This window comes from Lobosporangium transversale (assembly GCF_002105155.1).
Source record: "Lobosporangium transversale strain NRRL 3116 chromosome Unknown BCR41scaffold_9, whole genome shotgun sequence".
Taxonomy (NCBI): domain Eukaryota; kingdom Fungi; phylum Mortierellomycota; class Mortierellomycetes; order Mortierellales; family Mortierellaceae; genus Lobosporangium; species Lobosporangium transversale.
The window spans coordinates 843,282-862,405 of NW_019028987.1; the positions used below are offsets into that span (position 1 = coordinate 843,282).

The 19,124-nt window shown below is 42.8% G+C and overlaps 4 protein-coding genes across 4 annotated transcripts; all 4 read left to right on the forward strand.

Moving 5' to 3' along the window:
* The first annotated feature begins 42 nt into the window (after positions 1–42).
* BCR41DRAFT_249077 (hypothetical protein) lies at positions 43–1,582 on the forward strand. Its single transcript, XM_022020169.1, has 6 exons — positions 43–197; positions 416–503; positions 594–645; positions 747–792; positions 926–1,116; positions 1,234–1,582. Exons 1-6 carry the CDS (start codon positions 187–189, stop codon positions 1,338–1,340), a joined length of 495 nt encoding a protein of 164 aa, XP_021883726.1. The 5' UTR covers positions 43–186; the 3' UTR covers positions 1,341–1,582.
* A 274-nt stretch (positions 1,583–1,856) lies between these two features.
* BCR41DRAFT_249067 (hypothetical protein) lies at positions 1,857–3,354 on the forward strand. The gene is made up of 3 exons (XM_022020168.1): positions 1,857–2,056; positions 2,170–2,471; positions 2,606–3,354. The coding sequence occupies exons 1-3, from the start codon at positions 1,917–1,919 to the stop codon at positions 3,250–3,252; spliced, it is 1,089 nt and encodes a 362-aa protein (XP_021883727.1). The 5' UTR covers positions 1,857–1,916; the 3' UTR covers positions 3,253–3,354.
* A 5,652-nt stretch (positions 3,355–9,006) lies between these two features.
* On the forward strand, positions 9,007–9,388 carry BCR41DRAFT_394227 (hypothetical protein; the record flags this gene model as incomplete). Its single annotated transcript, XM_022028626.1, has 2 exons — positions 9,007–9,257; positions 9,352–9,388. 2 exons carry the CDS (start codon positions 9,007–9,009, stop codon positions 9,386–9,388), a joined length of 288 nt encoding a protein of 95 aa, XP_021883728.1.
* Positions 9,389–15,451: 6,063 nt separating this feature from the next.
* On the forward strand, positions 15,452–16,147 carry BCR41DRAFT_296274 (hypothetical protein; the record flags this gene model as incomplete). The annotated part of the gene is made up of 1 exon (XM_022020431.1): positions 15,452–16,147. A coding segment is annotated over one exon (696 nt), but the record flags the coding sequence as incomplete, so codon positions are not given.
* Positions 16,148–19,124: the final 2,977 nt, after the last annotated feature.

Consider the following 19,124-nt stretch of genomic DNA (forward strand, 5'->3'; position numbering starts at 1 on the left):
TGTGAATAAACTATCATACATACTATGAACGGATAAACCGCGGCATTTAGCCACGCGTCGTGTATGGAGTCCAATTAATTCTGCAGTTTTTGTGACTGTGACGATCCATGTCTCCATCGAGTTTCTTTTAAAAAACACACAGACCTTATTCTTTTGACAATAACTTTCATCAGTCTAATCAATGCAATGTGGAAAGCGTATGCACAGCAAACCAACATGCAAAAAAAAAAAAATAAAATAAAATAAAAGAGAAAATGAATCAATGGCGTCTTCGTTACCAACCTCTGTTTTCGGGATTCGCAAACCAATGGATTGAATAACTTTTTTTTTTTTTTTTTTTTTTTTATCTCTTTATTCTTTCCTCTTTTTTTTTTTTTTTTAAAAAAAAAAAAAAAAAAAAAAAAAAAAAAAAAAGTGTGAATAAGGAAGAAAAGCGGGTTAAAGAGTTACTTGGCAACGCTAGACGTCGAGCCCAGAGAAGAAGGGCGTATTACGATTCCAAGGTAAAAAAAATCCCAAGTTGAATTGGCTAGTGGGGGGGTTGATTTAAATTTACATGAACGTTTATCCTAATACTTTTTACAACTGAATAGCTTGGTGACCCTATGCAGCTTCTGCGTGTCTCCGGAACTGCGGTTCAGCTTGGTAAAAAATAAAATAAAATAGAAAGCCTTTTTTTTTCTTTTCTTCATTTATTTGCAATGGGAGCTTACAGTTTACATTTTTAACCTTTTTAACTCCTACAGTTACCAATCCTGAGATCTATACATTCAATGAGGACATGAAAAACTTGTAAGTGTTTAGGGATCGACCTTTAAAGTGTCTGTTACAAGTAGTAGTAGGCAGCAGTGGTTTAACCGAGATTGATGAAACTAAAACTATATTTTTTCTTCTTCTTTTATTTATCTTGTAATACTCGTATTAGAATGCCATGGGCGAGCGATCCATCTGTGAAAATTGATCGGTTTGATGGAAGGGCATTGCTGGATTTTATACCTACAGCAACACAAGCCATGATTGAATCTGGTCTGAAGCCAGACAAGGATGAAGATGGGATTGGAAATGAACTTCGATTCCAACGCTGGCATGATCTAGTTGATAAGATTCGTTTAGGAGGTAATAAAGCAACAGTGATAATGGTAACAAAAAATAAAAATGTAGTGACATGGAAAGTCAGTTATATATATCAATAGTCAATAATTGGATTTTAACTCTTTAATTTTTTTCTTTTAGTGTCTGAGGAACAATGTATTAGGAACAACGAGGAAGAGTGGAACGACCTTGTAGCTAGGCATCATGCATTGATTGGAAAAGTCTCTGAAAAGTATGTATATTCTTGAGCTAACGGTATATATCTCCGGATTCCGTTTAGTCTCACTCTACTAAAAACAAGGAGACTGCCGTTGCATCCTGGAAAACTTGAATGAAATGTTAGGAAGCAAGAATCCAATGAAACACCTGCAGCCACTTCCAGCTTTGCATTTGATTATGGCACAGGAGCCAGTACAGGTGCAGGTACAGGCACAAGCGCAGGCACAGATGCTGCTGTACAGAATGATAATGATATTGGAAAATTGGCCGATCGTGAGCTCACTACATTGGAGGAAGAAAATATACTGGACCATTTGGATGAATTGACAGCGCGTGAGCGAAACACTCTGGATGCCTTGGGTGCAGAATATCATATCCAAGACTATTACAGATTACTACGAGTTGCCAAGCAGGAAGAAGATGCTAGGGTTTTGCAACTCAAAGTCACAGCTGTGGTAACACCCCAGAGCTACTTTATAATGACTATGACTATACATTCTACAGATACCAAAGATACTGAATAATTTTTTTTTTTTCTCTTATTTTAGAATCTAGAAAGGGTACTTGCTGGAAAGAAACCATTAAAAGCATCTGAAATTGAGGCAATGAGCAACGTGGGTGGTCAAGACAAGAGTAACAACTCATCAAACAGATCAAGACGTAGAAGACGTCGTGATCGCTCAATGTCACCATCATACCGTACTTATCGGCGCTCAAGCCCTTCATATGAGCCATTCCGAAGAAGGTTAATGATTTTACTTTTTTTTTTTTGAAAAAAAAAAAAAAAGAGTAATGTTGCGACTAATATGACGGACGACTTTCGTACTTTTTTTTTTTTATTTTATTTTATTTTTTTAGCCCTTCTCGCTCAGATTCTGAATCACCAAAGTCTGAAAATGTAGAATTCATTATGGAGTTTGAGGGCGGGAAAAGCGAAGGTGGAGGCGATTCACCTGGATATGGAATGGACTTGGAGAGCACATCGTCTTACAGGTCAAGGTTAACGCCATCTAAGGAGACTGGTACAGCAAACCGCTCTCGTTTAGGCACCCTTGGCGTCAATTCAAGTACCTCTGGAGCATCTGTCTCTATTGCACCTACCAAGATGAGCCTTGCTGAAAAGCTTAAGCAAAGGATGCGACAAGGGTTGGATCAATCCAGTAAGTTCGTCTGTCTTTTTAGGAACATGATGGTCAAAGGAGGATGGCATATTGCTTATTTATTATTTATTTATTTATTTTTGTTCTCTCTTTTTTTTTTTTTTTTTTTTTTTTTATTCCTTATTTCTTTGCAGTTCGTTCCAATGAGATTAAACGTCAAGCCAAAGAGCGGGAGCAGGAATTGTCCCAAGCGCGCCAGAAAGGAGAAGGTGTAATTGCAGATCAGGACGGTATCTTATTACCACATTCATTGGATTATTCCAGGCATGATCATTCAATAGATCAAAGTAATAGTCTTAGCAAGAGTGAAAACAAGAGCAGGAGCAGGAGCAGGAGCAGGAGCAGCGGCAGGGACATGAACAAGAGTAAAGATAGAAGCAGGAGTAGAAGTAGAGGTAGAAAGAGGAGCCCAAGTCCTCCTGGCAAAGATAATGATCGTGCAACCACACACCAGCGGTCGCGTCAAAACCGTAGCCGCTCCAGACAAAGAAGTAATCGTGACAAAAGCCGTAGTAGAGATCGTAAACAGCGACGTGGTCGTAGTAGGAGCTACAGTAGAGAGCGTAATGGAAGAAGTCAATACAAGCGTCGGAGGGTAAGCACGAGTCGAGATCGCCGTCCTCGTAGTCGGTCAAGAGATCGAGCCAGAAGGCGATCAAGAAGTTTCACGCGAGAACGGACCCGCTCCCGCTCTCGATCTCGCTCTCGCTCACCAATGAATGCAAGATCCAGATCCAGATCCAGATCCAGACAGAGATATGAAAGGCATCGGCGTAGATAATCTTATAAACGAATAAATAATATATGCTGCTGGTCATACTGAAGGATACAAACTCGATGTATTGGTTGATTGTGGAGCTACTGCGTCGTGCAAATCGGGTTCTAAAACTGTCCCGAATGTTTGAGTGTCTTTTAAGTCCGATAGCCATTTTTCGACAGACGACTAAAGATTAGATGCTTATAATGATCCTACGCGAATTTATATCAAGTCTGGTTAAGATTGAGGAGCCCCATACACCAGCTTCCAAAATCTCTCTTTTTTTTTTTTTTTTTGTTTTGGATTAGAACTTCGTACAACACAGAATTTATAAGACGTTCGGATAGCATTTTTTTTTTTTTTTTTTTTTTTTTTTTTTTTTTCATCAAAAATAAAAATCAACATATTGGAGATGAGAGCACACAAACCTAGTACTGTTCAACAGGTCCTTGATCTTCTTGCACAAGACAAATCTATCCGTCAAGTGGCAAAAGAACTCAATCTTCCCAAGTCAACCGTTCACCAAATGTCCAAAAAACTTCCCCACATCCGTAAAAAGATCAAAGGAGGTCGACCAAGGAAGTTGTCACATCAAAACGCTTCCTATTTACGACTTCTTTTCAAGAGAGGACATATTGACACGGTCACTGAGGCAGCAGAGTTGTTAAATAGTGGCCATAAAGACACAATCTCCACCGGCACAATTAGACGGGCCCTTCGTGATATCGGAATGATGGCCAAAAGGGTCAAGGACGAGCCACTGTTGAAAGCACGTCGCAAGGAAGCTCGACTTGAGGCACATCAGCATCTTACTGAAGATGACAAGAGCCTCCTCCTTGGGTCCGCTGCAATAAAGATAAAAAGGTTTGGCTCAGAGGGCAATGGTTACAGATGGGTGGATTCTAAGGAGGATCCAAAAGTTAAAGTAGAAGAGAACTGATCGAGGCATAGTATTCACCAAGAACACTCCTGATGCAATGTGTGTATTATATCCAGCATTATGTTACCACGCACTCTATTCCCAAACTTGACTCGCAGTTCTCACGCTCCATCCTTTTCTCATCAACTTTCTTTTTTAGATGCCATTCAACATTCAATGCATTGGTTCTCCTCTTCATTAAGCTCTTATTAGATCTCTGACCTCAGCTTGTTTTAAATTACAAATGAAATTTCATCCTTGAAATAAATTACAATTACATGCTTGAATCTTTAGTGACGATAACGAGAAAAGTTCACAAGGGTTGGACAAAGGATAAGGAGGAACCATAATGACAGAGCAAGAATATGATGAAGTGCAACAATACTAGCAAGTGCCATTTGTCGCTATCCAATGTCGTTTGAAAAAAAAGGTTAAAAAACTAGAGGCGCCAGTGAGGGCACAGCACAGTTGAGCATGTTGCATCCTTGGATTGATTTCAATCATTCTTGCTTTCATACATCACTGCATCCCAATTACATAACTTTAACCCCCACTCTGGGATATCCTCTCTTTTAAAGACCATTCCAAAAAAAAAAAAAAAAAAAAAAAAAAAAAAGAGAACATTAATTTAATGCACATAGCTGTTTTCGCTACAGGTTTGGACATTGATGAATAATCCTTGGCTAGAATACATTGCGGCAGAGAGCATTTTATAGGCTTTATCAAAACCGAGATGCCTCCAGCCCCACTTAAATAGGAGATCTTAGTTTTTATGTAGAAAAATGAAGTAATAAATATCCAGAAATTGTGGCGCTGTGATCCACATCCAATTTTTATTATTTTCCACAATATCTTGCAGCAGTATTGGCCCTCTCTTTAACCTACTGAAGTTTAGTTCTATGATTCTTTAAAACATTGCACTGGCCTTCTTGGATGTATATGGTACTGGATGATACTGTCCTTTCACTTCTGTTTGGAATGCTTGATTAATTGTTCCGTGCTTTTTTTCCTCCCCTGCTCCCTCATTCTTTGATGCAAGTTTTGTCTGTCAAGCCAAGTCGCGTCTGATAGTTTTCAAGCTCCGTGGATAGCTTCTAGAGTCCTGAAAAAGATATAGACCAATGATGGCTCATGATATCAAGGAATCTTGAAACAAGATTGCGCCTTCGATCCCTTGTAATAACTTAGCCCAGCACTTGGAGTTCCGCGAATGGTAAAAGTATTTTAAGAAAGCTTTAATTAACGTTCATTGAACGCGTCTCTGCTTCAGATATTCAAGTATAACTACAGTCCTCCAAAAAAGTGTTGGCATGTTTCAATAATTTTACTTTATTCTTCGTAATCTCCATACCGTAGCGTTGCATTGTGCCCTTATAAGTATCGCATAATCTCCGGTATTATAGGTTGCCTTCTAGAAATTTCTAGCTCTCTCTGCCTTATGGATATGGCGGGAAGGCTCATGAAAGTTGACCGGTCCATTCTAACACTTTTTCGAAAAGCTATAAATTTCAGCTTCTTCCTCTCTACTAAGGCTGCCTTTGAGCCTTATCCACTATTAAGCATACCACTCAATTGCCCCGTCTGAGATATTTTATGGCGAGTCCGAAGTCAAGGAGATCAAAAAAGTTGTTTATTATTTTAGCTAGGTCGGAGCCTTATATAGGCTCCAACATAACCGTCACTAATTGCTCTGATCTATGAATAAAAAGGGGAGTGCTCCATTTGGGTACACTCCCTAGCCTCAGGACGTAACGCCGTCTCCTCTCTCTTATAATCCCATTATTCTCAAGACACCATGAGGGCCATTACCATCACAAACAGTCAAGGATGCTATGGCCATGCTTCGACAAGGAAAATCTGTCCGTGAAATATCCAGAACTCTCCATATCTCTACTTTTTCAGTTTCTAAGATTTATCAAAGAGGCAAAGCAAACATCCCACGCCCTAAAATGGGTCGCCCTACGAAAGTTACCAGGAGGACGAAGACCTTACTTGCTCGTTACTTTGATATTGGGAAAATTGTAACCTTAAAGGAAGGCCAGCGTTTCATCAAATCGACTGACGGAGTACAGATTCACGTAGAGAGCGTCCGAAATTACCTTGCACAAGAGAGCTTGAAAGAATATGTCAAGCGAAAGAAGCAGGATCTCACTGCGGATCAAATTGCCGCACGGTACCAGCAGTGCTCCTATTCGAATTGAATTATGATGTTTCAGATTAAAAAAATAAATATCAATTGACAAAATTTCAGTTTGAATACTAAGACAAGTCAGAGTAAACTTCCACACATATTTTGGCTCACATGACCCACATAGCCCACATGACTTAATGGAAACATCCACTATTTTTAATGGAAGGGTGTTGCAAACAAGGCAAACTCGAGCATCAAAGGGGACACCCCATTTTCGCACGCTGCGGCTCATTTCACTCGTCATGCCAGGTTTCACTTGCAATTTCACTCGCTGTGGCCGCTGCGCCTGATTTCACTCACATTTCACTCGCTGTGGCTGATTTCACTCACATTTCACTCGCTGTGCCTGATTTCACTCACATTTCACTCGCTGTGCCTGATTTCACTCACATTTCACTCGCTGTGTCTGATTTCACTCACATTTCACTCGCTGTGCCTGATTTCACTCACATTTCACTCGCTCTGCCAGGTTTCACTTGCATTTTCACTCGCTGTGGCTGATTTCACTCACATTTTCACTCGCTGTGGCTGATTTCACTCACATTTCACTCGCTGTGCCTGATTTCACTCACATTTTCACTCGCTGTGCCTGATTTCACTCACATTTCACTCGCTGTGCCTGATTTCACTCACATTTTCACTCGCTGTGGCTGATTTCACTCACATTTTCACTCGCTGTGTCTGATTTCACTCACATTTCACTCGCTGTGGCTGATTTCACTCACATTTTCACTCGCTGTGTCTGATTTCACTCACATTTTCACTCGCTGTGTCTGATTTCACTCACATTTTCACTCGCTGTGTCTGATTTCACTCACATTTTCACTCGCTGTGTCTGATTTCACTCACATTTCACTCGCTGTGCCTGATTTCACTCACATTTTCACTCGCTGTGTCTGATTTCACTCACATTTCACTCGCTGTGCCTGATTTCACTCACATTTCACTCGCTCTGCCAGGTTTCACTTGCATTTTCACTCGCTGTGGCTGATTTCACTCACATTTTCACTCGCTGTGCCTGATTTCACTCACATTTCACTCGCTGTGTCTGATTTCACTCACATTTTCACTCGCTGTGTCTGATTTCACTCACATTTCACTCGCTGTGGCTGATTTCACTCACATTTCACTCGCTGTGCCTGATTTCACTCACATTTCACTCGCTGTGCCTGATTTCACTCACATTTCACTCGCTCTGCCAGGTTTCACTTGCATTTTCACTCGCTGTGGCTGATTTCACTCACATTTTCACTCGCTGTGGCTGATTTCACTCACATTTCACTCGCTGTGGCTGATTTCACTCACATTTCACTCGCTGTGCCTGATTTCACTCACATTTCACTCGCTGTGCCTGATTTCACTCACATTTTCACTCGCTCTGCCAGGTTTCACTTGCATTTTCACTTGCTGTGGCTGATTTCACTCACATTTTCACTCGCTGTGGCTGATTTCACTCACATTTTCACTCGCTGTGTCTGATTTCACTCACATTTCACTCGCTGTGTCTGATTTCACTCACATTTCACTCGCTGTGCCTGATTTCACTCACATTTCACTCGCTGTGCCTGATTTCACTCACATTTTCACTCGCTGTGCCTGATTTCACTCACATTTCACTCGCTGTGGCTGATTTCACTCACATTTCACTCGCTGTGCCTGAATTCATTCACATTTCATTCGCCATGCCAGTTTTCATGTAACCGGTCCTGAGCATGAAAGGTCATCTTAATTTTGTTGTCTTTTCAAGCCTTTTTGCAAGCGAAGTTACTGTAATAATTTTGTAATAGGGGAAGTCAAAAGGTGATTTCATTACAATAATTAAAACAAACCTTTTTATAGGCTTAAGACAATATACTGTTACAGACATACAAGGAATTCAGGGACTGGATGAAAGCGTGCCCAGTAGGATAAAGAAGCTCTATGACAACAAAGGAGGCTTTTTAGACTATTAAAGTGGAAAATATGAGAAATAAAGTTCGAGATGTCATTTTTCTAAAAAGGTGTTATAATGGATGGCGCAATTTTATAAGTTTCTAAAAGCAGCCTAAACCGCCTTTACTTAAAGCTGAAGCCCGCTACAGGCTCTAGTGATATACCAGATTATATACATTTAACTTCAGGGCAAACGCAGGTAACATGGAAGAGATTGAAGAGAAAAGCCAGAAAAGCGACATACATGCTCACACTTTTTTGGAGGACTGTTGTAACAGTATATAGCCTTAAGCTCTTGTTTTAATAATTATTTGTACCTTGCCACAGTTAAACTCCCTCAATCCTCACCAAACACCGCCACCAACATGCACCCTGATATTGCTTCAATGTATTACAATGATCGTGAGCGCGTTTGCGAAAAGAAAGCTGTGGTAAGTGAGGCGATAAGATCATATGGAAGTCACGTTAATTTGCCACTGACGAATGCTTCCTGTCTCTATTCTGATCTTTCCATAAAGGGGAGTCGGCAAGCGGAGGCGCAGACTTTATTTTCTTATTTAAAATTTTGTCTCTTCCAGATTGTAAAAGGACCATCTTTCTCTCAGCTTCCTTTCGAACCAATCCATCGTTAATTTTCTTTTATCCATTTCGACCTGCCGCTTTATTTATACGATAGCCACGCTCATTTATATTTATCTTACCCTCACTCGTACTTACATTACCACTTTATATAATCATGTCGCAAAATTCAGGTGAATCAATGGAAAACGCCACTGCTCATGGCTGCCCGGATTGCGAACGCTCGTTCCCGACACCAGTACAGGCAAAGTATCACTGGAATGATCACCATAAGCAGGAATGCGCTATAACTCTTTCTGAGGGCACTGTCATCGAGTTGAGACGGCTCGACAACTATGATAACCATTTTCAATGCCCTGTCTGCGAATCGGGATTCTCCACTAAGTCTGCGGTGTTCAAACATTTGAGGTCCGCGTTACCATGTATTGAGTCTTTAGAATCCTCCTCCTCCCGCCCCACCACGACAAGCGATACTACGCAACCCCCTATGCCTTGGCCGGAGTACGACACCGCGCTACTCCGAGCCTGCCAAGGCTTAGAAAGCTCAGAGCCAAGCAGGGCAGCACTGTTGGTGCTGTTAAAGCAAGGTTGCAAAAGTCAAGGTAGTGTTCTAGGGGGATCTAAGGGTGCAATGAAGGTATCTTTATTCAGGGGGAACTATGCTACAGAACTAGATAGAAAAGTAGACCTATTTATACTAGTTAATATCCTGTTGCAAGGAATGCTCTAGAAATATGGGCGAAATACTATGTTGCACAAAATTATTATAGTGATTTCGCTTGCATCCTTCCCGTCATGAAGAAACCTATTATCTTGTTTTTCTTGAAGCCTCAAAGACGGCAAGCGCCTCTTTAGCGTTTGTGAGCGAAGATTTTGTTTCCCAAGTGGCTTCATCTAATGGATAGCCTTTCCAAAGAACGAGCCACTTAGGAGTTTTGCCAAACATTTTGAAGTCAATGATTTTGTCGACTTCATACTCCTCTTCTCCATCTACAAGCTCGGGGGCAGGGCGTGGTGGTAAGCGGTCGCCGAATTCACGAGGTGACTCAATATAGGGGCGAAGCAGATCGGCATTAAAGACTGGATGCTGATGCATGTCAGGCGGTAGTTCCAGCTTGTAGGCATTTTCATTGACCTTCGAAATGATCTTGTAAGGGCCTATGTACTCAGGTTCCAGTTTCTGCGACGGCCTATTTTTATGTCCCGCGACAGAGATGTTTTCCGAGCTTAAGAGCACCATGTCGCCCACAGCAAACGTAGCAGGCCTGCGAGTTTTGTCCGCTTGGGCCTTTTGCCTATTCTGCGCTTCGATGATGGCATCCTGAGCTAGCGCCAAATTCATCGACTGGGTTCGAACAAAATCACTGACAGCCGGAACATTGGTATCAGGTGGCTTTAAAAGAGATCCAGGGACTAGTGGATGGTGACCATAGTTCAGAAAGAATGGGGAGAAGCCTGTCGTAGGATTGACAGAGTTGTTGTATGCGAACTCCATCATAGGCAGTAAAAGATCCCAGTCGTTTTGCTTGTACGATATGTAAGAGCGGAGCATTTCTTCTAATGTTCTGTTGGCGCGCTCTGTTTGTCCGTCTGATTGTGGATGGAAGGCAGTAGACATGTTAAGTTTGGTGCCCATGAGCTTCATCAACGTTGTCCAGAACTTGCCGGTGAAACGTGAATCTCTATCTGACACAATTGTCCGAGGCATGCCGTGCAGTCTAAAAACATTGTCGAAAAAGAGTCGTGCAACATCAGAGGCAGTGTCGGTAGTTCGGCTAGCGCAGAAATGAACTTGCTTGGACAGTTTGTCCACAAAGACCGTAATCGCGTCAAAACCTCTGGCTGTCTTCGGAAGCTTGACAATGAAGTCCATTGTTACAGTATCCCATCGTTGGCTTGGAATTGCCAAAGGTTGGAAAAGCCCTGCAGGAGGCTTTAGTGAAGGCTTGTTACGCTGGCATTGCTCACAGGAAGCAATGTATTTTTTTATATCCCTCGCCATGCGTGGCCAAAAATATGTTCGTCGCATGCTACTGTACGTTTTATCGAATCCCAAGTGGCCTGATATAGGAGCGTCGTGAGCGTCATGCAAGAGTTGTGAACGGAGTCCGTCGTCCTTGGGTATGCAGAGGCGAGGGCCTTGTCCAGCGTTGATCCAGAGTAGACCATCCACCACGAAGTAACGATCCGAGGTAGAGGCATCCTTATACTGATGCACGAGGGGACCTAGAATTGGATCGTGTAGGTAGCAACTGGCTAGTTGTTTTCGAATGCCAGGGTCTAGATTGATATCCAAGGAGTTCAAAGTAGTAGGTGTAGCCTCCAAGTCCTTGAGGTCCGGTCTTCGTGAAAGAGCATCAGGGACGACGTTATCTTTACCAGGTTTATACTTGAATACGAAATCATACTCTTGAAGCAACTCCATCCATCTTGCTTGTCTGCGAGTCAAGTTCGGCTGGCTAGGAAAATGTTGTAGAGTGGCATGGTCGGTATAAACGACAAAGTGAGAACCATCAAGGTAGTATCGCCATGTCTTCAGAGCATGCACCACAGCCAGCAGTTCTTGTTCGTGTGTAGGATAGTTGCGTTCCGCTGGGTTGAGCTTGCGTGAAGTAAAAGCTACTGGTCGTGATTCACCATTTTGGTCCGTCTGGAACAGGACAGCACCAATTGCAAAGCCTGAAGCGTCTGTTTCGACTGCTGTAGAGAGGGCAGGATCGAATATCCTAAGAACTGGTGCTGAGCTCACTGCTCTTTTCAAAGTCTCAAAGGCGTCTTGTTGAGATTTTCCCCAGTGGAATTCCTTATTGGAGCCTAACAATTGTGTGAGGGGAAGAGCAATATCAGCGTAATGAGAAATGTACTGATGGTAAAAATTAGTCAAACCAAGGAATTGCATCACATGTCGTTGGGTTGTTGGTACTGGCCATTCCCTTATTGCCTTGACAAGTCCGCCATTCGTCTTGAGTCCATCCTTGGAGATGACATGGCCTAGGAACTCAGTCTCTTCCTGCATGAAGGAACACTTGGATAATTTACAATAAAGCCCAGCTTGACGCAAGAGGGAGAGTACTTGTCGGATGTGCTCTAAGTGATCTTTCTCGTTATCGGAGTAAATTAAAATATCATCGAGATACACAACAACACATTTATCAAGAAGTGGATCAAGTACGTTACGCATCATAGTCGAGAACGCTGCTGGTGCATTTGTAAGACCGAAAGGTACGACGTTAAACTCGTAGTGGCCATAGCGAGTTCGGAACGCGGTCTTGTGTTTATCATCAGGATGGACACGCATTTGATGATAGCCCGAGAGTAGATCCAGCTTGGTAAAACATTTAGCTGTTCTGAATCTGTCGATCAATTCATCGATCCGTGGTAAGGGGTACCTGTTTTTCTTTGTGATCTTGTTCAGGCCCCGATAATCAACACACATTCGAAGCGAGCCATCCTTTTTCTTCACAAAGAGGACTGGAGCACCGTATGGTGAGGTGCTCGGTGAGATTAATCCTTTTTGTAAAAGATCAGTTAGCTGCTTCTTCAGTTCATCAAGCTCAGCGATCGACAATCTGATGACAGGTCGGACAGGTGGGTCAGCATAAGGGTCAGTCTCTATACGCATGCTATCACCTCTGTCAGGGGGAAGGCCATCGGGAAGTGTTGTAGGAAAGACATCAGGGAATTCGACTTGAACGATTTGCTTGATAGAGTCCGGTAGTTCAGAACTACTGCTAGAGACAGGTACTGGAACTCGAACTTGGGCGAGGAATACCGAGGCATCAGGTTCCGAGGCAACGGTAAGGAAGTTAAGAGCAGATATGACGGAAGATCGCTGTCTAGGCTTCCTGTCGATGCCAGTGCAAGGCCACAAGACCGGGGTACCTTGGTATTCAAAATGCAGATCATTTGTTCGCCAATTGATGCGAGGGTTGATATCCGTCAGCCATGGTTTACCCAAAATTAGGTCGTATTTGGATAGAGGATAAACAATGGCGTTGATTTTATCCTGATACGCGTTGCGGGCGAGGGTGAACGTGGCTGTGTGCTGAGCAATTGTCTCGGTACCGTTGGGAAGAATGACAGGAATGGGTCTACCCTCAATTAGCGGAACATGTGTGTTCTCGCAGAAAGAGGAACTTATGACATTGCCTTCGGCCCCTCCATCTACAAGAATGCGCGCAGGTCGACCATTCACTGCTCCAATGAAAGTAAGAAGTCGGCGAGAGTTTTTATGTTTGTCATAGGTAAGGCTGAAGGATTGAAGGCGAATTTCGTTACGACAATGGGAGTGGCGATTGGATGAACTAGGGGTAGATGAATGAGTGGAAGTGAGTGAAGTGGAAACAGTGAAAGGATCAGTGGAGGGGAAAATAGGGTCGGAGAGGGGATTGTTTTTTAGCAATGAGGAATGAGTAGGGGAATGGGGATCAGGATGAGGTGAATACTTAGCGAGTAGATGTAAGGAAGTAGATGCAGTGGGAGCAATAGAGTGATCAGAAAGGGGCATGGATGTTATATTTGTGCACAAAGGATTTTTATTTGTAGTCATCAACTGTAACTGACCATGCCCTCTATTATCCAGGGCTTGAAGGCTGGGGCTAGAGGGGGCGAGGCAGGCCTGGTTTACTGCTCGCCCTCCTCTTTTCCCGACTCAGAAAGCGTATGGTCATTGTTTTCTATATTAAAGACAGAGGTGCGTTGGCATTGTTCGGCTCTATGACCTCGGTTCCGGCATCTGAAACAACGCCCCTCACGAACGCAACGTTCTCGTTCAGCTGCTGTGAGCTTGGGTAGCGAGCTTGGCTTGGAGTGGTTTCTGTTTGGTCGTTGCTGATGGAGAGAGGTGTACAGGTTGGCAACCAACATTCTCATGCTATCGAGATCCATTGGTGTAGGGCCAGAATTATTCTCATGATGGGGTGATAAGGCGTTCGGGGTAGCGGATACAGGGGTGGCATCGATGGGATGTAGAATACTGTGGACAATGGTCGCCTGCTCAATGGCATCGTCCAACGTCTCTGGCTGTCTAAGTCTTACCTGCTTGCTTGTTTCGGGCTCAAGGCCTAGCATGTATTTTTGCAAAGCAGAGTCTTTGTCGAGATTTGTAGCCAGACGTAGGTGGCTTCTAAACTTGCTCGTATATTCTGCCACACTCATCCTTCCCTGACGAAGTTTATCCAACGCTCGGCGAGCTGCATTCGCAGAATCTGGAGGGGTGAACTGACGGAGGAATGCTTTACGGAAGTCAGCCCAAGGTGTATCGAGATTCAACCCGGAATCTCTCCACCATGCCTTGGCTTCGCCATTGAGACTGAGGACAGCGTATCGAACCCATTTGGATGGCGTGAGTGTGACAATAGTGTAATACTCCTCCAGGCTGTCGACAAAGTTTAAGGCTGCAACAGCGTTAATAGCTCCTTCGTAAGGCGTAGGCTTCTGTGGCTTTAGGACCGTGGCGAGGGTTCTGGCTAGGTCATTCTCAGCGGCTTCGTTGGCTTTAGCAGTAGAGAGGGCCTGATTAAAAGCAGTAGCTATGGCTTCGCGAATGTTCAGAGGAAGATCGATGGACGAAAGGGCGTTATTCAAGTGTTCCATGGCGAGGGGTGAAATTCAATGGTAATTGTAGTTCTCTGGGTGTAGTCGTGGTTTCCTTTGCTACCAATGCAAAAGTCAAGGTAGTGTTCTAGGGGGATCTAAGGGTGCAATGAAGGTATCTTTATTCAGGGGGAACTATGCTACAGAACTAGATAGAAAAGTAGACCTATTTATACTAGTTAATATCCTGTTGCAAGGAATGCTCTAGAAATATGGGCGAAATACTATGTTGCACAAAATTATTATAGTGATTTCGCTTGCAAAGGTGGTTTCCGCCCGGCCTCACTGCTTGGTGAGTGTCACGAACAGCAAGCAATGTCTAGCTCATGAATTGATGAATGACTTTTGTCTGATTCGAATCTGAAAAAGATCACGTGTGCTTGATTAATTTGTTCCGCTCATTTCCTTCACTCATTCCTCCATGCATAGTTTGCCTGTCAAGCCAAGTCGCGTCTCCTAGTTTTCTAGCTCCGTGAATAGCTCCAAGGATTCTAGAAGAGCTATAAACCAATAACCAAGGCTTATAGTGCCAAGGAACCTTGAAATAAGATTGCACCAGATATCTTCCTCGGATCCTGTGTATTAAGTTAACTCAACACTTGGAGTTCCGCATATGGTAAAAGTCCTTAGGAAATATTTGAGTAAGCTTTATTTAGAGTTCTTGAAGCGCGTCTCCGCTTCAGTCAAACAAGTATAAATATGATAGATTTGTAACATAGTAAACCTCAGTCTGCAATAAAACTATTCGTGAATCCATTCTAGTTCTCAGCTCATTATCATTCTTGTTATTCATTCACTTACCTTTCCTTGCAAACCCTTTGTCAGTCCTTGACAGTGAGGACGGGAAAGTTATTGATGCGATTATACCGTCTCATCAGGTTGCTGGCCAAGCTAACGGCCCATGGCACACAGTGGCTAATCTACCAAGCCCCTCCAAGCGTAAGTGGGGAAGCGATTCGCCCTGTCAGAATTGTACGCCTCTTCCCGCCCTCGGACTAGAAGATATCTGGTCCAAAACACAATATCGGGTCCTGTGTGGCAGGTCGTTTGCGGAAATGACAAATGACACTCATCTCCTCGTCGATAAGGATTGGACGTTAAATCCTCAAATGATATTTGTGCTGGCGCGGCTATTTTCAGGCGCAATATTATTGAACACCAACAATGGTGAAGCTGTCATAGTCAACACAGTAGAGGCCTATGCAAGAACCCTTTGGCTGGACGCACACCATGAGCCTCTCAAGACCTCGAAGGGAATTGCATTGGAGACCTCACTGCCAGGCGTCAAGGGCAAGGATCGATATAAAGGATTCCGGCCTATTACGATGAACAGTGGTGATGGTTGCCAGCTTGTGATCGGGGCTTCATTTGCAAACCTCCTTGTGACATCCTCTTTACGGCTTGATAATAAGAATGTAGGAAGTGCTTGTTCTGTAGGAGGGATAACAGCATCCTTTGTAATCAGCAGTGTGAAGGATTCCCAAGCAATTAGGATCTATCTGGATGAAGAAAGCATTGAAGCAGCCAGGGCCCTAGCACTGAACACCGACAGTTGGGGTGTGCAAGAGAGTGCCATCGTGTACCAGCTTCGTCAACTAAGGACCAAGTTTCACGAGGCGTCCACGTTTATGTTCTGCAGAGCATCAGGTCCTCTTACAAACCTGCACCCATTCATGCCATATACTGTCTTCACCATATTTGACAAGATGGTTGGCTCGAGTGGGTGCGCTTATGCAGGAGCCGCCTTGTTTCGCTTCCTTGGCGACGCAATGCTTTTCTACAGGGCTAAACGTTCGCCTACTTTAGTCCTTCCGCGTAATGTTACTGAGCGGTACCGAGGCTACTGCAAAGAGGAAAGTGAGATGATTTCGCACTTTGACGCCATCCTTGAGCTCTTTACGCCTGGATTGGATTCGGTGCCAATTTTGGGAAATATGAACTTGAATAAGCCTTTGGAGAAAATCGCGAAATTGCTTATGCCCTCGATTACAATTGCCAACCAGAAGGTAGCTTGCTTTATCAGCCAGCAGGCATTTGGACCAAATACGAGTGACGAGAAGGATGCGCATGTACAGTTTGAAAGGTCTACCAAGCTCATCAGATCCAGTGATCCTGCCAAGCGCCAAAATCCCAAGGATGAGGATTGTCTCAAACAATAGCTCACCCACTGTCTCATTACATGCATTCCACGGTTCCCATCGCGCCGCCATATACCTGCACGTCATTATACTGACGTTTCTCATAACGTATTTTAATAAATTCTCTTTTAAAGATATCCATGTACATCCTGTTCTTTGCCCCCACTTCTTTTGAGTTGCGTATTCCTTCTACTAACGTTTGAACAATGCACATGCTCACCACGGTTAACCAGGGCTACACATGCCTCCTCGGCAATTCATAATGCATCACATGATATGGCGATAGGATCATGGCATTGGGAGATGGTATGCGTGCACCCATGTGCACAAATGTATATCCAAACGCGATCGATGCTGAGTAGTATAGCCTTTAACTATATATGCAGTATAAAGGTCCTGAGTGGAGCTAAACCCTTTGGATGGGAATTACTGGGACAAAGACGACAGGATTGACATTGTGAAGGCTGCCCTGGGTACGACCAGTGCTCCCATTCGAACTGAAATTTTGTCAATTGAAATTTATTTTTTTAATCTGAAACATCATAATTGACAATATTTCAGTTCGAATGGGAGCACTGGGTACGACCAAAAAACCATAGACTGCTTCCACGGAATAGCCAGTAAACACTTCCCGAGGGTCTCCTTAATAGGAAAGGTATGGACATACATGTACACTGACATGCAAACCTGAATGAATGTTGTAATCTTTTTTTTTTTTTTTTTTTTTTTTTTTTTAAAAAAAAAATAAATTTTAGCAAGAACTTGTCTCATTACCATGGTTACCATGGATGTTGACTGCATGGTATCCTTTGATCTTGGTAGAAGGATTGCTAGCCTAGGAGGATATGGTCTATCCCCGTTATTATGGTATTGGTAAGAAAAGTATACCTAGTCATGTACTCAGTTCTGGAAGTGCAAGCCGAACAAAACAAACTATTGCTTTCTATCAGTCCTGTCCCGCCTATATAAAAGCTCATGCTCCATAGCAGTGCTCCTATTCGATGAAACTGTGTCAGTTATGAACGGATGATATTCAGATTAAAAAAATATATATCAATTGACAAAGTTTCATTTCGAATAGGAGTACTGTTATGGAGCATGAGCTTTTATATAGGCGGGCCAGGACTGATAGAAAGCAATAGTTTGTTTTGTTCGGCTTGCACTTCCAGAACTGAGTACATGACTAGGTATACTTTTCTTACCAATACCATAATAACGGGGATAGACCATATCCTCCTAGGCTAGCAGTCCTTCTACCAAGATCAAAGGATACCATGCAGCCAACATTCATGGTAATGAGGCGAGCTATCGTTAAGATTTATTTTTAAAAAAAAAAATCAGCAAAGACCACAATCCAGACAAGCCGAAGAACAATAAAGAAGCCTTGGGACCGAAATCAAGAGACATGGACAACATCGCACCTGAGGATTTACAAGGGCTGTATAGAGTGCATTAATAAGGATACTGGAGCAGCATTAGGGCAAAGAAAAGTAAAAGGAAGAAGAAGAAGAAGAAAAAAAAAAAAAAAAAAAAAAAAACACAAAGAGTCATTCTTTTGGCAATGATGTAATGAACAATGACTCATTACATTCCAACCTGAGTCACAAATATCAAAGCAAAGAGGGTGCAAGGAGCCAGACAAAGAAGATTGAGAAGGCATGGTGACAAGGAAGAACGGTGGAAAGAATATTGAGAAGGATGAAAGAATGAAATGCAATCCATCAGCTGCCTTTTGAGCCTGTCAAGCAAGCTTTCTCCAGAGTTATTTTTGACAGAAAGCTTAATGGTGTAAAATTTGCAGTGCCGTCACAGTTTGCTTCGTGATGCTTTGTATAAAACAATGGCTACAGGCAAGGAATGATGTGTTTTAGTCTCTTTTAAGAAAAGATAACTTTACCTGCATTATTTGAAGAAACAGGTGGGGATAACCAATACGGATGCCCGCCTTACCTCCATATCTCAAAGAAGGCGTACAGCAAGCTCTCTGATGACAAAGGGCGACATTTGTTGTATATTTCAATATACAAGATAATAACGGCCCAGCTATAAGATTAAGAAAAATACTAAAAACGCACTAGGAACACACTAGGGGAATTCCTAAAATTAATACGCTAAGAAAAGTATAATAATAATAACGCGTCACTAGAGACGCGACAAAACACCGACATGGTTCCTGAATAATCCCATGTCGCTTCTAGATAGATATGTAGTTACTTGGTACGAGTCTCTCTACCAGAAAATGAATAAATACCCCATGGATGTGGTGTGTGGACCCACATCTTATTCTCACTTATCTTAGCTTCTGATAACTACTGTCTAAATATTTTTCAACATTGATTGTCGCCCATAGTAATGAGCAGTAATAGTGTCGGTTGCAGGCGATATTTTCTATTTATTTTTTTCCAATACTCTCTGCGAACACATGCTTCACGTTAGAAAAAACTTTAGAGAAAAGGTTCGCCATGGCTCGCAGAATAACATCAGCCTTTGAAGTCTTCTCGACATTCAAGCCATGATCCATAAAAAGTCACGGCTTTGTAAG

Bases quoted from the DNA above. Each gene is read 5' to 3' on its own strand.
- BCR41DRAFT_249077 (XM_022020169.1), top strand. The intron at 504-593 runs GTAAAAAAAATC...ACAACTGAATAG, and splicing joins GGGCGTATTACGATTCCAAG to CTTGGTGACCCTATGCAGCT. The intron at 646-746 runs GTAAAAAATAAA...TAACTCCTACAG, and splicing joins CGGAACTGCGGTTCAGCTTG to TTACCAATCCTGAGATCTAT.
- BCR41DRAFT_249067 (XM_022020168.1), top strand. From the start codon at position 1,917: ATGAGCAACGTGGGTGGTCAAGACAAGAGTAACAACTCATCAAACAGA. The intron at 2,057-2,169 runs GTTAATGATTTT...TTATTTTTTTAG, and splicing joins TATGAGCCATTCCGAAGAAG to CCCTTCTCGCTCAGATTCTG. The intron at 2,472-2,605 runs GTAAGTTCGTCT...ATTTCTTTGCAG, and splicing joins ACAAGGGTTGGATCAATCCA to TTCGTTCCAATGAGATTAAA.